The sequence below is a fragment of the Bos javanicus genome, chromosome 19 (assembly GCF_032452875.1).
Source record: "Bos javanicus breed banteng chromosome 19, ARS-OSU_banteng_1.0, whole genome shotgun sequence".
NCBI lineage: Eukaryota > Metazoa > Chordata > Mammalia > Artiodactyla > Bovidae > Bos > Bos javanicus.
Window position 1 is genome coordinate 63,572,770 of NC_083886.1, and position 17,270 is coordinate 63,590,039.

General features: G+C 56.6%; 1 protein-coding gene and 1 long non-coding RNA gene across 12 annotated transcripts in view; one reads left to right on the top strand and one right to left on the bottom strand.

The window, feature by feature from the left end:
- The window catches only part of RGS9 (regulator of G protein signaling 9), a 60,075-nt gene that overhangs the window by 11,871 nt on the left and 30,934 nt on the right, over positions 1–17,270 (top strand). For 10 of the 11 annotated variants that reach the window (XR_009731549.1, XR_009731551.1, XR_009731550.1 and 7 more), the window contains 8 exons: positions 3,570–3,666; positions 5,639–5,689; positions 6,729–6,835; positions 7,019–7,070; positions 7,301–7,359; positions 8,812–8,888; positions 12,319–12,400; positions 16,240–16,302. Coding sequence is in view for 7 of the 11 variants with exons in the window: in XM_061393015.1 (XP_061248999.1) it covers positions 3,570–3,666; positions 5,639–5,689; positions 6,729–6,835; positions 7,019–7,070; positions 7,301–7,359; positions 8,812–8,888; positions 12,319–12,400; positions 16,240–16,302 (588 nt within the window). In the remaining 4 variants the exon portion in view is untranslated. The remainder of the gene's footprint in view (positions 1–3,569; positions 3,667–5,638; positions 5,690–6,728; positions 6,836–7,018; positions 7,071–7,300; positions 7,360–8,811; positions 8,889–12,318; positions 12,401–16,239; positions 16,303–17,270) is intronic. The other variant, XM_061393020.1, reaches the window with a different exon arrangement.
- LOC133232983 (uncharacterized) lies at positions 8,883–12,325 on the bottom strand. Its single transcript, XR_009731554.1, has 3 exons — positions 11,415–12,325; positions 9,606–9,803; positions 8,883–9,284 (listed from the first exon to the last, which is right to left on the bottom strand). It is a non-coding gene; the product is annotated as an uncharacterized LOC133232983 (long non-coding RNA).

The following is a 17,270-nucleotide window of genomic DNA, read 5'->3' on the forward strand; positions in this document are numbered from 1 at the left end:
TGGGGTGATATATTTGGGGATGAAGTGGCTCATTTTGTTCTGGGCTCTTAGATAAATGGTATTGGAGGAGGTTGGCAGAGGCTTCTGTCCTGGGTCACTCGCCCGCACCCGCTCCCATCTGCAGTGAAGTGTCCTCTGTCTTAGGCTTATCCTGAGGAGAATTAGCTGAATCCTTTGTGACGGTAAGAGCTGCCCTGAACCCTTGGAGCTCAGCAAGCTATTGTTGTCAAAACTGCCCTGATCTGTCTTGCAGTGTTAAAAGCTGGGCAGTTTGGGCTACGCTGGGCCACTGGTCACCCCTGGTCCACTTAGTTCAGTAAGCTGTGCGTCTGCCAGGTGTAGAGGTGTGAGGGTATACAGCAGAGGTGCAGCGTCGTCTCCCTGGGGAAGATCATACGTTAGAGAGTTGTTTAGTCAGTGGCTCAGTCGTGTCTGACTCCTTGCGACCCCATGGTCTGCAGCATGCCAGGCTCCTCTGTCCTTCACTGTCTCCTGAAGTTTGCTCAAACTCAAGTCCGTTGAGTCGGTGGTGCTATCTGGATCCCCAGGTGGTGCAGTAGTCAAGAATCCCCCTATGAATGAAGGAAACCAGGGTTCCATCCCTGGGTCAGGAAGATCCCTTGGAGAAGGACGTGACTACCCACTCCACAGTTCCTGCCTGGGAAAGCCCGTGGACAGAGGAGCCTGGCGGGTTGCAGTCCATGGGGTCCAAGAGTTGAGCACCACTGAGCACACACACGCTGAAGAACGGCATTTAGGGAAACCCAGGGCTTGGATGTGGGAATTGTGCGGGGACGTGGGGGAGCCCTCAGGGAGTGCGGAACTAGCTTGGGCGGCGAGAAGTTGATGATGGAAGGGCTGGTGGTGAAGGACGGCTCAGGGTCCGCACACGTCTTGCGGAGGTTGGGGGTTTGATGCTTTCTGTGTTCAGTGAGGAGCTGCTCGACAGTTTAAAGTTGGGGAGGAATAAAACCCGTTGGTTCCCATGTTAGAAAAACGATTCTGGTTAGAGGGGAGGAGGGCCTCTCTACTCTGGTGGCACTTTCAAAACTATGGCCATCAGATCACCAGCCTTAGAGTTTCTGATTTACTTAGGAGGTAATTAAGTCGTTAAATCTGTGGAGCCCAAACATCGGTGTTTCTGAAAAAAAAAAAAAGAAGAAGAAGAAGCTTCCCGGGTGATTTGAATGTTCGGTGAAGAGAAAAGGCCACAGGACATTGAGTGACATCTGGGGACGTTGTGGGGAAGGGGCTGCTCCTGGCATCTCTGGGGGGAGGCAAGTGCTGCCAGACCCCCAGGCGCACAGGGCCTCTGGCCCCGCATGTCAGCAGCAGCAGCGCTGGAGGGCGCCCTGGAGGCGGGGGACCTGCCAGGCGCAGGCAGAGACAGGCGGCCAAGCCTGGGGGTCGGCGGAGGTTACACGTTTCCCGGAGGCCAGGTCCACTGGGAGAGTGGGAGACTCGGCAGAAACAAATGCAGAGCCCGCAGCAGCTGGCGGGGCCCTGGGGGTGCCTCCCAGGTGTCTGTCAGGTGGGCAGAGCAGGTTTTGGGGAGGGGCCTGTCTGGGAGTGGTGCCCCCAGGGGTTGGAGAGCCGTAGGCGACGTGATCCAGTGTCTACTGGCCCCTGGCGGGAGGGCTCCTTCGTCCCCTGTTGGCAGACAACTCCGCGGTGCCGCTGACTTGCCCGTTGTCTGTGCAGAAAAGGGCTGATGATTATCGTCCCCTGGGGAACCTTCTCGGGCTCCGAGGAAAATTCCAGCTCGTGATCTTGCCCTGTGAATGACAGCTCCCTCCTGCAGGAGTGGCGTGGGTGTGGGAGGTGGGCTGCCATTCCTGCCCCTGGTGACACTGGAGTTCCCTGTCACGCCTGCAGTCACGCCCAGCACGTGGCCTCCAACTCCCCCATCCTGCCTCCAGCTTGGGGTCACCCGGGGTCAGGCGAGGCCCGGGTCCCCCTCCAACTTCTTGCTCCCCAGGATCGTGGGGGGCTGAGTCTGGGGGGCTTGAAGGGGGCTGATGTCTGGGGTGCGGGTGGCCATCCCCTCTGGCCTCTGGGCTCCCAGGCATAGGGAGGAGCAGAGGGGAGTTGGCAGCAGTTGAAGCTGAAAGGTGGGGCCTCTCACCTGCTGAGGACCTGGGGTGTGGCTCAGATGGCCCCATCTGTGATGGGCACGGGGCCTTCTTGCCGGAGGCAGAGCTGGAAGCCGGGTCTGCACGGCTGTGCTGGGCCACGACAGCAGAGGCGCGGCCCGGAGTGCACGCCCCGGCTGAGGTGTGCGCAGTGGTCTCTGGGTGGCTCTGCGGGGCCCGTGGGGCCGTGCTCTGCTGGCGTCCTCACGTGGCGCCCCGTCCCCCCGGCCGGTGTGTGTGTGTGTGTCAGTCGCTCGGTCGCGTCCGACTCTTTGCAACCCCGTGGACTGTAGCCCACCAGGCTCCTCTGCCCCTGGGGTTTCCCAGGCAAGAATACAGGAGTGGGTTGCTGTTCTCCTTCTGAGAAGATCCTTCTCCAGGGGATCTTCCCGACCCAGGGATTGAACTTGTGTTTCTTGAGCATCTCCTGCATTGCAGGCGGATTCGTTACCGCCTGAGCCACCAGGGAAGCCCCTCTGTGTGTGTCTGAGTCCTTACCTCGTCTCTTCAGTGGACACCAGCCAGGCCCGCCCTAATGACCTCCTTTTAACTTGGTCACCTTTGCAAAGACCCTGTCTGCTGATCCAGTCACATTCTGAGGTCCTGGGGGACAGGACCTCAACCTATGAATTTGAGGAGTGGTGCCATAAGAGAGTCTCTTGGAGATGAGACCACCAGCCAGAGTCCTGTGGTTTCCTCCCTGGAGAGACCCCGGGGGGACTTCCCTGGAGAACATCTGAGGACGGTGGACCCAAACCCCAAATGTTCTCGAGGTCCCTTTGCTGCTCCCCCTCCCACCAGCCCCCCTTTCTGAGAAGTGTGACACCTGCCAGGGAGAAATCTGACTCCCCTCATTGTGTTTTTAAAATAACTCTCATTATTCCTCCTCGGAAGGTTATTTTCAAACCTTTTGTAACTAGGTTTTTTTTTTTTTTTTTGATGCAAAGAGAAGGAATCAAACCCCCTGACTTTCTGCTGGAGAAACTCAGGTTTCTAACTCATACTTTGGGTTTCTATTCTCCAATGCTTGGGCGCCTGGACTCCATGAAATGTTGCTGTTTCATCTCATACAAGTTTTGGGATAAATGTGGACTTTCTTCTGGGAGCTAACGTGGGAAATGGGGCCCCGGGCTCTCACGTCTGAATAGCAGGCAGCCCTGGAAGGAGCAGGTGTGTCCCAGGCTAACGGGCGGGTGTGAATGCAGAAGTGGTGCCTCCTGCAGCCCGAGGCCCCTCGGTCCCCACCCGTGTCCAAGAGAAGCACCCCCTCCACCCCCATCCCGGGGCGTATCCTCGCTCCCCTCTACTGTGAGCCTCTCGGCTGGCCCAGTGGCCTGAGACAGCAGTGGGCTCCTGGTTGTAAGCTCCCCATGTTCCTCTTGGCATCTTTTGCTCCCTCGGTGCCACTCAGCTGAGCCGGGCTGTTCTGTCTTGCAGATCGAGGCCCTTGTGAAGGACATGCAGGACCCGGACACAGGGGTCAGGGTGCAGAACCAGAAGGTCACGGTCGTCAGCATCCCTCACGCCATGACGGGTAAGGTGTCTGGCTATTTGGTCTTGGCTTGAACAGACCACACACAGGTGTTGGCAAACTAGAGCCCACGGGCCAGAAGCAGCCCCTGTTCTGTATTTGCGAATAAAGTTTTATTGGAACAGATCCACGTCCCCATTTATGTATTACCGGTGGCTGCTTTTGCACTGCAGTGGTAAACACACACTCTCCCCCTCCATACACACACGAGTCCAGTGTCCAGCCTCTCATCCCTTGTCTAGGTGTGTGAGACACACTGTCCTTCCTGGCACCTGGGGCCCCCTCGGTTCCCGGATTTGGGGCACTGCCCACTCAGCCACGGTCCCCCTCGTTTCTCCTACATGGGTGAATCCCAACTGCAGTCGGAGCCCCTGTCGTGTAGCATCGGCACTGATCAAAGCAGACTGGGTCAGCGCTGCTGCCCCCTCGGAGGGCAGGTGACCGGGACTTAGGGGACGACGGGGCTGACGTGCGAGCTGAGATCAGCACAGATCATGTGGTAGATGCCCTGGGAGCCCCTAATCCCATCTGGTCTATTTCAGGAAGTGCCCAAGTGGATGCGAAAGTCCTTGGCTCCGTGGCGGGGAGCGCTAACCCGTCTTTTGCTGGGGGCGGGGGGACTCCTTGGTGTGCACACCTCTGTGTAGAGACGTGGGGTGGACTGTCTAATAACACACCCAGTCCTGGGATTTTAAGTTGGGTTTTAGGTGAAGAAGTCTGCTTTTGAATAAGCAAGGGGCTGAATAAAGACGAGAGCGACAGGGGCCCCCCCGGGACCGTCACGGTGGGCACGTGGACGTGGGTGGTTGGACATGCGTGCTCCCAGGACGTGTGTACGAAGGGGCGGGTACGGGCCGTCCCCCCTCAGCCGTGCTGTGCCCCCCACCCGAGGGCACAGGCAGTGGGGTTTAGACCCTGGCTCCCCCCCTGTGGTGTGTTTCATGGGCCAGTTTCCACTCAGGCAGGGCACCTAGCTCAGCCCTTGGGAAGCAGGCTGGGGTTGCTAGAAAGAGTGGTGCTTGGCATTTGCACGATGGCTTCGGAGCTGGGGTGCATCTTTGTTCTGAGATGATGCTGCCGCCTCTGACGAGGAGCATGTCCTGCTGAGGGGCCGGGGACCTGGCCGAGCAGGAGACACGCAGCTTCCTTGAGGTCCCATGTCCACTCTCAGCTGGCTGGTGGGGCTCAGCTTGTCCTGGCCCTTGGATCAATGTGAATCCTTGGGAGGGGCTCCCCGTGCCCTGATCTTGTCCCCGTCTGCCTCCCCTGCCTTCTTGCTCACTGGCCTCCCATCTGCGTTGCCCCCGGGGCCAGCCCTCAGATGTGCAGGGCTCAAGGGCAGGCAGAGCCCACGTTCCACGGTCTAAAGTTGTAAACAAGACTACAGAGTGTTCCTAAGAAAGTGTCTCGTCCTTCTGCTTTGACAGAAGCCTTTATGATGACCTGAAAAGCCAGGCTTGGATGTACCACTGGCCATCAGAGTTTTGCTGGGGAATGTAGGGGCGTCAGAGACCCAGCACCCCGACCCCCTTGCACCCCCTTCCCCTCCCATCCGGGTTCTCATTACTGCCAGGACTGAGCTCCATCCAGAGCTCCATGGACAGCTTGCTTTGGGGCTGTTTTTTTTCCAATGGTCAAGACTTAGTCTGTTTACTTCCCTCTTGATGGATGACAGTCCAGGCACCCATTATTGTATCAATAAGAAAAGAGAGTCAGTACCTCTGAGAGGTGAAGGCTGAGGGGGTGGCGGGGACATGGGGTGGAAGTCTGGCTGGACTTACATCATGGGTGGCCCTGAATCATGGGCTGGGGGTTCAGACTGGACATAGTTGGGGGGTGGGGTGCAGGGAGGTCCCTGGAAGATCTGAGCAGCAGGACGAGATCACGGCTGGACAGGGAGGCGGCCAGTTGGGTGGCAGCATGTGGGTGGGTGTTGGGGAGGCTCTGACGTTGGCCAGACCCTTCTGCTTTGCAGGAAGTGACGTCCTCCAGTGGATCAGCCAGCGCCTGTGGATCTCTGGACTGGGTGAGAGTGCCTTCTGTCCTCAGCCCGACTGAGGGCTGCTGTGGGCATCACCCTGGGGCGTATCTGGGTGCAGCTGGGTGGGGCTCAACCCGTGTCTCTGAGAAACTGACCTTTTAATTGGCGAGTTGAAGCCTTTGTGAGTAAAACAGCCAGATTCAACATGGAAGTGGTGATAACCGGGGGGACACAGTTGTTTTTTCGTACAAAATACTGAGATGTGTAAGTCACAGGCTTCCCTGGTGGCTCAGATGGTAAGAATCTGCCTACAAGGCGAGAGACCCAAGTTTGATTACTGGGTCAGGATGATCCCCTGAAGAAGGGAATGGCAACCCACTCCATTCTTGGCTGGAAGAATCCCATGGACAGGGGAGCCTGGCGGGCTAGGGGGCTAGTCCATGGGGTTGCAAAGAGTCAGACATGACTGAAGCGACTAATATGACGACTGCTACTACTAAGTCGAAGGAGTAACTGGGGAGGAGTCAGTCAAGAAGGACTTCCTGGAGGGGGTGATGCACACGTACCCTTGGTCTGGAAGGACATGATGCCTGTGAAGTGTGCAGGGGAGCTCGGAGGGCCTGGACCCTGGGGGCAGGCAGAGTCCAGCTTGGGGCAGAAGTCGGCTGTGAACTGGGGGCAGAAGTTGACCGCCCCTTCCTGCCTCTCACGGGGTGAAGAAGGGTCTGTTGGTCAGAGACACTCTCCCTGCTCCTGGGTTTCTCCAGACTCAACGGTGTTCCTCCAGGAAGTCCCCATCTATCACCCCAAACCTGGCCCCCGTCAGCCCTGGGATTCACTGGCTCCCCTCCAGACGCACTGAGTTGTCTCTGGGGCGACCAGGCTGGGGGACACTCTGGGACCGTCTCCCCAGCTGGTACTTGTCCACAGCGAAGGTCAGGAACCGTGCTCCCACTTCTTGGCGAAAGTGCCGTGAGGATGGGGGTGCCCGTCCTGGCGTTTGGGGTGCTGTGTGGGGGCGGGCGGTGAGCTTCTGCTCTTGGCCCCTGCTCTTAACTTCCTTGTCTCACCTGCTCCTCCCCAGAGGCCCAGAACTTGGGCAACTTCATTGTCAAGTATGGCTACATTTATCCCCTGCAAGACCCCAGGAACCTCACTCTGAAGCCCGACAGCAGCCTCTATCGATTCCAGGTGAGCCTCGGCCTTGACCTGGGGTCAGTGGGGCAGGATGTCATCTGGAGGTTTAACGGTCAGCTTCACATCCTCCCAGAGCTTTAGAAACGGTGGCAGAGGCCGAGGCATGTTTCAGGCTACGGGGCGGGGGGCCCGGGGCGCACAGCCTGTGTCAGCCTGGCCGCCTGGTTTCTCTCGCAGACGCCGTACTTCTGGCCCACCCAGCAGTGGCCGGCTGAAGACGTCGACTACGGTAAACCGCGCCCGCCCCCGGCCTGGCGAGGGCTCCCCATGCTGCCCAGCTGCACGCTGCGTCTTGGCGGCGTCTGTGGCCGTCACGACCTTGTCTGTGTTAGGAGTGGCTCCTGGGGGCGGGAGCGGGTCCCGGAGTGTCCTGTCTGCTACGCTGAGCATGGCAGCCTAGCTCATAGGGGGGTTTCGACAAGCGATGAGGGTGGAAAACGGTGTCGTTTTCTTTTCTAGCCATCTATCTGGCCAAGCGAAATATCAAGAAGAAAGGGATTTTAGAGGAATACGAGAAGGTATGGAGACGCTTTCACGTATAGGTCCTTGTCATTGAGTGCAGTGCAGGCTTGAGCTGCTCCCCCCGTCCCCCCGTTACTCCATTCACACATGCGCTCGTCACCCCTCCCTCCCCCATCCTGTGCCCATCCATCATCCGCCCTTATATTAATATTTGGAAGCAGCTGGTTGGAGTAGTCTCCCCCATGTTGTGCTTCGGTTTCTCCTGCTATAGTTTAAGCCTTTGTCTCATAACTCCTGGGCTCACAGTAGCGACTGCTTTCCTTTCTGTCCCCAAATAAGAGGAGTTAACATGTGTGACGATGCACATTATAGGAGGGACAGATTTTTTTAAAAACACTTTTTATTTTGTGGTGGAGTATAGCAGATTAATGCTCTTGTAACAGTGCCAGGTGGACTGCAAAGGGACCCAGCCACACATACACATGTGTCCATTCTCCCCCAAACTCCTCTGCCGTCCAGGCTGGTACACAATGCTGAGCAGAGTTCCATGTGCTGGACAGGAGATCCTTGCTTATCCACTTTAAATAGAGCCGTGTGCACAGGTCCATCCCAGACTCCCTGACCAGCCCTTCCCGGCATCCTCCCCACCTGCAACCATAAGCTCCTTCTCTAAGTCTGCAAGTCTCTTTCTGTTTTGTAAACAAGTTACATTGTATCATTTCTTTTTAGCTTCTGCATATAAGGGGTGCCATACGCTATTTCTCCTTCTCTGTCTGATTTACATCACTCAGTATGACTATCTCTAGGTCCAGGATGGAGAGATTTGAACCTGAGTGTGAGATGGGAAAACAGCAGTGCAGGCTTTTGTTTTGGGCAGAATAAGTCAGATTTCTCAGAGAACACACCCTAATCCTCAAAAGGCTAGGTTTCTGGGCAGATGGCAACAATCTTGCTGTGTTTACTTTTTGAAAGTGAGAGTGTTAGTTGCTCAGTTGTATCCAACTCTTTGCGACTCCATGGACTGTAGCCCTCCAGGCTCCTCTGTCCATTGAATTCTCCAGGCAAGATACTGGAGTGGCTTGCCGTTCCCTTCTTCAGGGGATCTTCCCGACCCAGGCCACATTGCAGATTCTTTACTGTCTGAGCCACCAGGGAAGCCCCAAACACGTTTTTAGAAGGGCCAGCATCACACACAGTGTTAGGTTGTAGCTCTGTGGGTTTGTGGTGCTCTGCTGTTGACTGTTAAGTTTCCACATTCTTCTCCACACAACTCCCATTTTCGTAATCAGACTAGGATACATTTATTAAAAAAAAAAAATCCAAGCCCACCTGTGGCTTCTGTTGTGAAAGCTTGTTGAGGATTCGGCATCACCCTGTGAATGAAGCCTTTGCACAGCAAGTGGGGAGGGGGCGTTTGGCTAGGTCTCCTGGTTGACTAGGGCTCCCTGCCCACTGCACACAGCAAAGCTCCTGAGGCTCAGTGTTCTCATTTTGTCTTCCTCCTCTAGGAAAACTACAATTTCTTGAACAAAAAAATTAACTACAAGTGGGACTTTGTCATCATGCAGGCCAGAGAGCAGTACCGGTAAGTCGGCGCTCACCCTGGTCCTCTGGTATCCCTCTGCCCTCCCCTCCTTCCTTGTTTCTTTAAAAAAAAATGAGCTTTTATCAGGTGTCTGTGTGTTAAACAGCGGGCTAGGCCTAGGCGTGGGAAAAGGAGAGGCATTGTCCGGGGAGCTGGAGGCAGCGGAGAGGGGTGTCCGGAGGGGGCGGGGTGGGAGGACGGTGGCGGGGCAGGGAGGGAGAGGAGTGGGGTTGGGGGGACGGTGCGGGGGGGTGCCCACCTGAAGCGGAGCTGGCACAGAGAGTGGCAGGAGTGAGGCTGGAGGTGTCGCATCCAGACTGGGAGAGGGTACTCTGCTCAGCACTGCCGGATGGTGAGCCGCCTCAGTTCACGTGTCATGAGCTCAAAGAAGTTTATCTTTTTTAAAAAAAATGTTATCAGAGTGTAGTTAGAGAAGGAAATGGCAACCCACTCCAGTATTCTTGCCTGGGAAATTCCATGGCCAGAGGAGCCTGGTGGGCTACAGTCCACGGGGTCACACAGAGTCAGACGCGACTGGGCGGCTACACAACAGCAGCAGTTGGAGTGCAGTGCTGTGTTGGTTTTGGGTGTCTGGCAAAGTGGATCACCAGTCACACATACACACACGCCCTCTCTTTTTAGATTCTTTTCTCACGTGGGTCACTACAGAGTACTGAATCGAGTTCCCTGTGTATACAGTAGGTTCTTATTAATTACCTAGTTTATACACGGTAGCGTGTGTCTGTCTGTCCCAATCAAAGAAGCTTTTCTGATTAGCAGTTATTACTGCACACAGATCACCCCGAAGCTTCATGCTCCGAATGGCAACAGTTGTTTTCCGCTCACGGAAGTTTCCGCAGCTCTGGAGTCGGGGACGGCTTGGTTGGAGGTTGTGGATCAGAGCCTCTCGTGTGGCTGCAGCCATGAAACAGTCACACAAGTAGTCAGGAAGTAAATATAAAATGACATGTTGGGTCATGAACTTTAAGGACATGGCCTGTGCACTCGTGCAGAACCCAGGATGGCCCCTGTGGTGCTTTTAAATCTGTCTGCAGTTCTGAGGGCTTCCCAGGTGGCTCAGTGGTAAAGAATTCACCTGGAGTACAGGAGACCCAGGTTTGATCCCTGGGTCGGGAAGGGCCCCTGGAGAAGGGCATGGCAACCCACCCCAGTATTCTTGCCTGGAGAACCCCATGGACAGCGGAGCCTGGTGGACCACAGTCCATGGGGTCACAGAGAGTTGGACACTGAGCGCCTGAGCACACACGCCCGGTTCTGTGACCCCTGTCCACCATGAGGGGGACGGCTTGGCATTCACCCCTTCCTCCCCTCGGGGTCTCTCCAGGAGGTCACTTGGCCTTCCTCACAGCATGAAGCATCTCACCGCCTACAGGTGGTCCGAAGCTCTGAGGGCAAATACCACAGGGAAGGAGGGTGGCAGCTGCCCACTCTGATGGCCCAGCCTCAGAAGCTGCACAGGGCCGTCTTCCTGACGTGCTCTGTTGGTCAAAACAGCCGGAAACCCCACCCGGTCTCTGAGGGGGAGGACACAGACCCTCCTTACAGCAGGGGGAACCGTAGACAGATTTATAAAGCGCCACAATGGCCACCCCTGATCCTGCATGCAGTATACGGAATGTGTCCTAGAGCACACAGCGAAACTTGTGATTTTGTATTTATTGCTTGACTCTTTCTGTAACATTTAGACCAGAAGCTGTTCAAGGGCAAGACACATGTTTGTGTGTCATGCCGGTGACTTAAACAGCAGACGTTCATTTTCTCACAGGCCTGGAGGCGGGGAAGTCAGAGTTCACAGTTCCGCCAGGGTTTGGTTTCTGATGGTGCCTCTCTTCTCGGCTTGCAGATGGCTGGTGGCCTTTTTGTTGGGGGAGGGTGGTGGGGAGAGGAGAGAGGCTGTCCAGTGTCTTCTGTACCCAGGGCACGAATCCTATCCTAAAGGCCCCACCCACATGACCTCATCTAACTGCTTCTAAACTCTTAAGTGCTTCTTAAAGAGCCTACCTCCAGGTACTGTCACACCGGGAGCTAGGGCTGCAGCACATGAATTCTGGGGGAGAGTTGCTAACGTTCAGACCTCCACAGTCTGGTTCTCCCAGTGCTTGGATCAGAGTGGAGATCAATAAATACAACATCAAATGACTGTGGGAATGAGTGCATAATTGATCAATTAAGGGATACTTTTGCTTTAAAGATCATAAAGTGACAAACTAAGATAATTCCTTGCTCAGGGTTCTCTTGAAGCCCATTCCTCACGACTCTCCTCCAATAAGCTCCGTCGCAGACAAGCAAAGCCAGAGAGGACACAGCAGTAAATTAGCCCTCGACTGTATTTCCAGGGCTGCCAGCATTATGGAAAGTCCCCAGTGCCCCAGGCCATCTGTGGCCTGTCTGCCTGGCTCGTTTACCCAGTAGAAGATCCACTTAGGTTGGCAAGGGGACAGTGTTTATAGTTAACTTCCAGAGGAGGTTGCAGAGCGCCCCACGGGAAGGGCCCTCCCCGCCTACCTTGCTTGCTGGGTGTCCTGAAGTTACTCAAACACGTGAGCTGGCACACAACCCCGCCGACCGAGTCTTGAGAGGGTGTGTGCGTCATCCTGCGTTGCCTAGGAGAACGAGCCTCCCCGAGCAGAGCTCAGGTCGCCGTGGAAACAGCGCTGACGGGTCCACGGTGGGATAATGAGCACAGCCTCGTTTCCTACCTGTGATGGAGGGGGAGACTGGGATGGGAAGGAACACAAGTAACCTTTCCCAGGAATCAGCTGGGGGGCTCAGGAAAACTCTGACTTGGCACAAATTCTCTGAAGCCGCAGAGTGGAAGTGACACTGGAGAGAAGCCGGGACTCCCCATGCAGGCTCTGGAGTTGCTTGCCACGCCCTCCCTCAGATGTTGATGATTTCGTTTATCAGAGCAGGGAAAGTTCGGAAGCCGGGTGGGTGGATGTCAGCCCCGCAAGTCCTCCGTACTTCTGCAGGGGTGACGTGGGTGGGGATGGTCAGACCCTCAGCTGGTCATGGGGCCTACATCGCCTTGCAGCCCGTGCTCCTGTGGGGAGCTGGACTCTGGGACCCGTCCCCAGTTCAGCTCCCGCCGCTGCCCCCTGGTGGCCCCGTGACCCTCAGCGGGGGCTCAGCCTCTCTCTGCTTCAGTCCCTGGGCTGCAAGGTGAGGCTCGCTCACCGGGAGGATTCGATGAGTCAATATGTGTAGAAGTTCTGAGCAGGGTACTCAGTGTGTAAGTGTGGTGTTAGGGTTCGCTACTTTCATCATCGTCATTATTATTATGGCAAGTACAGCTTATCTGGGCAGATCCGGAGAGTGGTCCGGAATGGGGTCCATCAGGAAGGGGGGCCATCAGTGAGCAAAGCATGCAGCATCTTCCTGGCCTCCAACGTGGCTTGTGGCTTTTCAGGGCCGGGAAGGAGCGGAACAAGGTGGACAGGTGCGCGCTGGACTGCCAGGAGAAGGCGTACTGGCTGGTGCACAGGTGCCCTGTGAGTGCCCTCCTGGCCCACCCGCCTCCTCTCACACCTGCCCGCCCCACCATGCTCCCCACCCCCGTGCGGCACAGGTGCCCTGTGAGTGCCCTCCTGGCCCACCCGCCTCCTCTCACGCCTGCCCGCCCCACCATACTCCCCACCCCCATGCGGCAGAGGTGCCCTGTGAGTCCCCTCCTGGCCCACCCGCCTCCTCTCACGCCTGCCCGCCCCACCCATGCTCCCCACCCCCGTGCGGCACAGGTGCCCTGTGAGTCCCCTCCTGGCCCACCCGCCTCCTCTCACGCCTGCCCGCCCCACCATACTCCCCACCCCCGTGCGGCTCATCTGTCTGGGGCTGGAACTGAATCTGCAGGAGCTCAGTGTGGGCTCGCGTCCAGGGTCCTCTGGCTGGAAGAGGAAATGGACTGACTGGATGGAGTCTGCCCGCCGCCCGTCTGTTGGTGTCAGGATGGAGCGAAGTTCCCTAACGGAGGGACCGGAATGAGTCTGCCTTGTGTGAGGGCTGAGACTCGATGCCTTGGAAAAAGAATATGAGAAGAAAAAACTGTACTTCTCTGGGGGTCCAGTGGTTAAGACTCTGCTCCCGGTGCAGGGGCTTAGGTGCAGTCTCTTGTCGGGGAACTAAGATGCCACGCATTGCATGGTGCGGCCAAAAAATTAAAAGAAGAAGAAAGAACTAGAGCCCAGGCCGCACGGCAGAAGCAACCCCGTGTTGCGGAACGGGAGTCGCCTCGCGGTGGCCACGCCCCGGCGTCCCCGCGCCGCCTCTCCCTTCCTCGTCTGCGTCCCGCTGGCGGGGGCGGGAGGAGGGGGTGAGCGTGTGCTCAGCCTGGGGCTTTGAGCGTGGGGCTCGAGGGCGCTAAGAGGCCGAGAGAGACCAGCCGTGCCGGCCACGTGCCCTGTCACTCATTCCCGGGAAGGCTGCCCTCGCCCCCAGCGCAGCAGAGGCGGTGTCTGTTCACGCCTGCTTCGGACCCGATCGCTGCAGGCGAAGGGATTCGGAGAAGTCAGCTATTCAGAACCGAGCTCCTCCTCTGGCGGGAACCAAGTTCTCAGAACCAGAGTGACCTGCGTCCCCCACGGTGTCCAAGCTTCCGGATTCTTTGAACTTGAAGGCATCAGGGTTTGGCCGTTTCGCTCATTTTCTTTCTGGATTCAGAACAGACAGCCCATAGGCGTTCCCTCTGTGAAGGCGTTGGTGTGGACGCCATGCTGGCCTGGGCTCCGCGCTAGGCCTCATGGTGCGATTTCTTTCTCCTTCAGAAAAAGCTTCTTCCTCTCTTTGGCCGTCTCAGGTCCTCGATGCGGCATGCGGGGTCTTTGGTTGTGGTGTGTGGGATCCAGTTCCCCGACCGGGGACTGAAGCCGGCCCGTGCGTTGGGAGCACGGAGTCTTGGCCAGGGGAGCACCAGGGACTTCCCTGCGTGGACGTTCTTACGTCACTCTCGGCCCGTGTGGGAGGCACAGTCAGGGCTGGTGCTGACTCCCTGTGGGAGCTGGCGCCCGGCTCTCCTGGAGAGCTCTTCTGCCTCCCACGACAGCGTCACGTGGTGTCACTGGGCGTGTAAGGCCTTTGTCACCTCCTCAGTCATCAGAGCATCACGTGATTGCTGCTCAGAGTTACCTGCCCCCTCATGGGTGGCCCTGGGGAGCTGTGTTCAGAACACGGCCTGATGTGAAAGAGCAGCCGTGAGCAGATGTGAACAGACGTGAGCAGATGTGAGCAGACGTGAACAGATATGAACACATGTGAACAGACGCGAGCACACGGGAACAGATGTGAACACATGTGAACAGACCTGAGCACACGGGAACAGATGTGAACAGACACGAGCACATGTGAACAGACATGAGCAGACGTGAGCACATGTGAAAGATGCAAGCAGACGTGAACACACGCAGACATGAACAAACGTGAGCAGACATGAACAGCATGAGCACATGTGAACAGACATGAGCAGATGTGAACAGATGTGAGCAGATGTGAACAGACGTGAACAGCGTGAGCACATGCGAACAGACGCGAGCAGACATGAACGGATGTGAACAGACACGAGCACACGTGAAAGACACCAGCAGACGTGAACAGACGTGAGCAGATGTGAACAGATATGAGCACATGTGAAAGACACGAGCAGATGTGAGCAGACGTGAGCACACGTGAAAGATATGAGCAGACCCGAGCAGATGTGAACGGATGTGAGCAGACATGAGCACACGTGAAAGACACGAGCAGACGTGAGCAGACGTGAACAGACGTGAGCAGACATGAAGCCGCTCTCACACCCTGGCCCCCTCCTGGCTGCCTCTCTCCATCGGAACTGAACTGGGAGTTGGGGACGAGACCAGGGTGTCCCTGAGTCTCCGCTCCCTGAGTTTTTTTTAAAACTCTCAGCCTCTCGGTGGCCTGGAGTGTAGGGATGAGGGCCGTGTCTTGTCTGAGGAGCATCCGCTTTAAAGTCTGTCTTGGGTGGGGATGGAGCGATCCAAGTGACAGGCCAGCAGCCCAGGCCGTCAGATGGTCTCCGGGAGCACTCATCCAGAGCGTCCGCCCTGGGCTGCACGCAGCTGCGCGGCTCCCCGTCTGCTGACGGCCACCGCCGCCCTTGTTTCCTGTGCCCTGACGTCAGCTCTGAGGGGTCTCCATTCCAGCTGCCTCTGGGGTCCCAGAAACTGCATCAGAGTGTGGGTCAAGTGTGTATGTATGTGTGTGTGTGTGAGAGAGAGAGAGTGTAAGACTGTTTTCCATCTCCCTGGGATGGGAGGTCCCAGATGGTTGCCTGCACCAAACAGAGGAAGTGAAAGACCTCAATTGCTGGCCCGAAGGAGTTCAGAGCTGGAGCAGGACTGGCCGGGGAGGCGGCCTGGTGGAGGCGGCAGAGCCGAGACCAGCTCTGGGCCAGGCCTCTCCACCGTGATCTTAGGGTGAACCGAGGCCTTGCCTGGTGACAGCGACCCTCCGTTGTGAGCTTCCATCGTGCTAAATCCTCACAAGAACCAGACAGACAGGAGGGGTCATCTCTGGTTCTCAGCACAGAGAGAAGTCTTTTCCAAGATCCTCCCCCCAGCTGGGAGATGGCAGAATCTGGATCAGAACTTCTGGGTGCTTGACTGAAGCCCGGACTCTCCAGAGCAGTGAACCGTGGAGCGCAGCAGTTGGAAGGCCCCTGTGCCAATCCCATGAGCTCCGATCCAGTCTGCATGTTTATCCATCTACCCACCCACCCACCCATGCATCCATCCACCCACCCATTCATCCACCCACCCACCCATCCATTTATTTATCCATCTATCCACCCAGTCCCTTGGAGTGCAAGGAGATCAAACCAGTCCATCCTAAAGGAAATCAACCCTGAATATTCATTGGAAGGACTGATGCTGAAGCTCCAATGTTTTGGCCACCTGATACAAAGAGGCCGACTCACTAGAAAAGACCCTGATGATGGGAAAGATGGAAGGCAAAAGGAGAAGAGGGTGGCCGAGGATGAGATGGTTAGACAGCGTCACTCAGTGGACATGCAGATGCAAACTCCAGGGGCCTGGAGTGCTGCAGTCCATGCTGCAAGAGAGTCCGACCTGACTTAGTGACTGAACAACCACCACCACCACCCACCCACCCACCCACCCACCCATCCACCCTCCCTCCCTTCCTCTGGGGATGCTATGGTGGTGGAAGACGCCCCCACCTGAGGAACCTTACACACCCCTGTAGCTCCCCACAGATGGGCCACAATCCTCAGCTTGGTCTCATGATGGGCAGCTTGGCCAGAATCCAGAGGTAATCAGAAACCGGAGACTCTCCCGGTCCTTACACTGAGTTTTTCCTCATTCAGCCAGGGGCGAACAACGTGCTGGACTACGGCCTGGACCGAGTGACTAACCCAAATGAAGACCAGGTAAACCAGGTCAGTCTGCTGCGTACGTTGGGCGGGGCCTGGGCCAGGGGGGTCTTAGGCTGGGCAGGTGTCTGCGTGCCGTTGTCTGTCTGTGTCTGTAGGGCAGTGGAGCCTCTGCTCTGAGACGGCCAGGGAGAGGAGGCCTGTGCACGCTGTGGTGTCAGAGAGGGGAGACCAGGGCAGGGGTTCTGGTTAGGAGAGTGGGTGAGGGCAGGCCAGGGCAATGGGATCTAATGGTTGGTTTTCAGACTCCTGAATCACTTCCCTCTTTGAAAATCTGATGAAACTTATCAACCCGTGTCAGCCAGAGAGGCACAGAAAGGCCTTTTGCACGCCGCTTCCACCAGTTCCCTTCCCCCTCAAAGACAGTAGGCCCCAGGCTCACAACCCCTGAGTCAACTTTGGGTTCAAACCTTAATCCACATGACAGGACCTGGTCCCTCCACTTTCTTTTGCATCTCAGTCGGCTGGGATCTTTGCTTTTTTTTTTTTTTTTAAAGGACCCCTTTCCTTAATAGGCCACCGCTGATGATGAACTGTTTCCTATAATAGATTTTTATTTAAGGAAATGTGGTTCAGAAGCTGCTGAAACACAGGGCACCCCGATTAGGGTTTCCCAGGCATGGCACAGTTATTTGGGGCAGATAGTTCTGTGGGGCTATCCCGTGCCTTGTGGGGTGATCTGAAGCACCCCTGGCCTCCCCAACTGGATATCTGTAGCTCCAAGCATCTCCCTGATGTCTCCCAGTCCTGACGATCAGAAGTGTCTCCAGACATCATCTGGTGGTCTTGGGGACCAAGACTGTCCAGGCTGAGAACACGGGTCCCAGTAAACCAGCCTGTCCCCACTTAAACTAGCTGTGGACGGCTCCCTTGCTTTCTGTCCACCGCTGTATCTGGCAGCAAGCAGCCAGGGGCCTCGTTAGCCCCGTGTATCACCTGTAAGCCTCGGCGGTGCCTGGAAATGC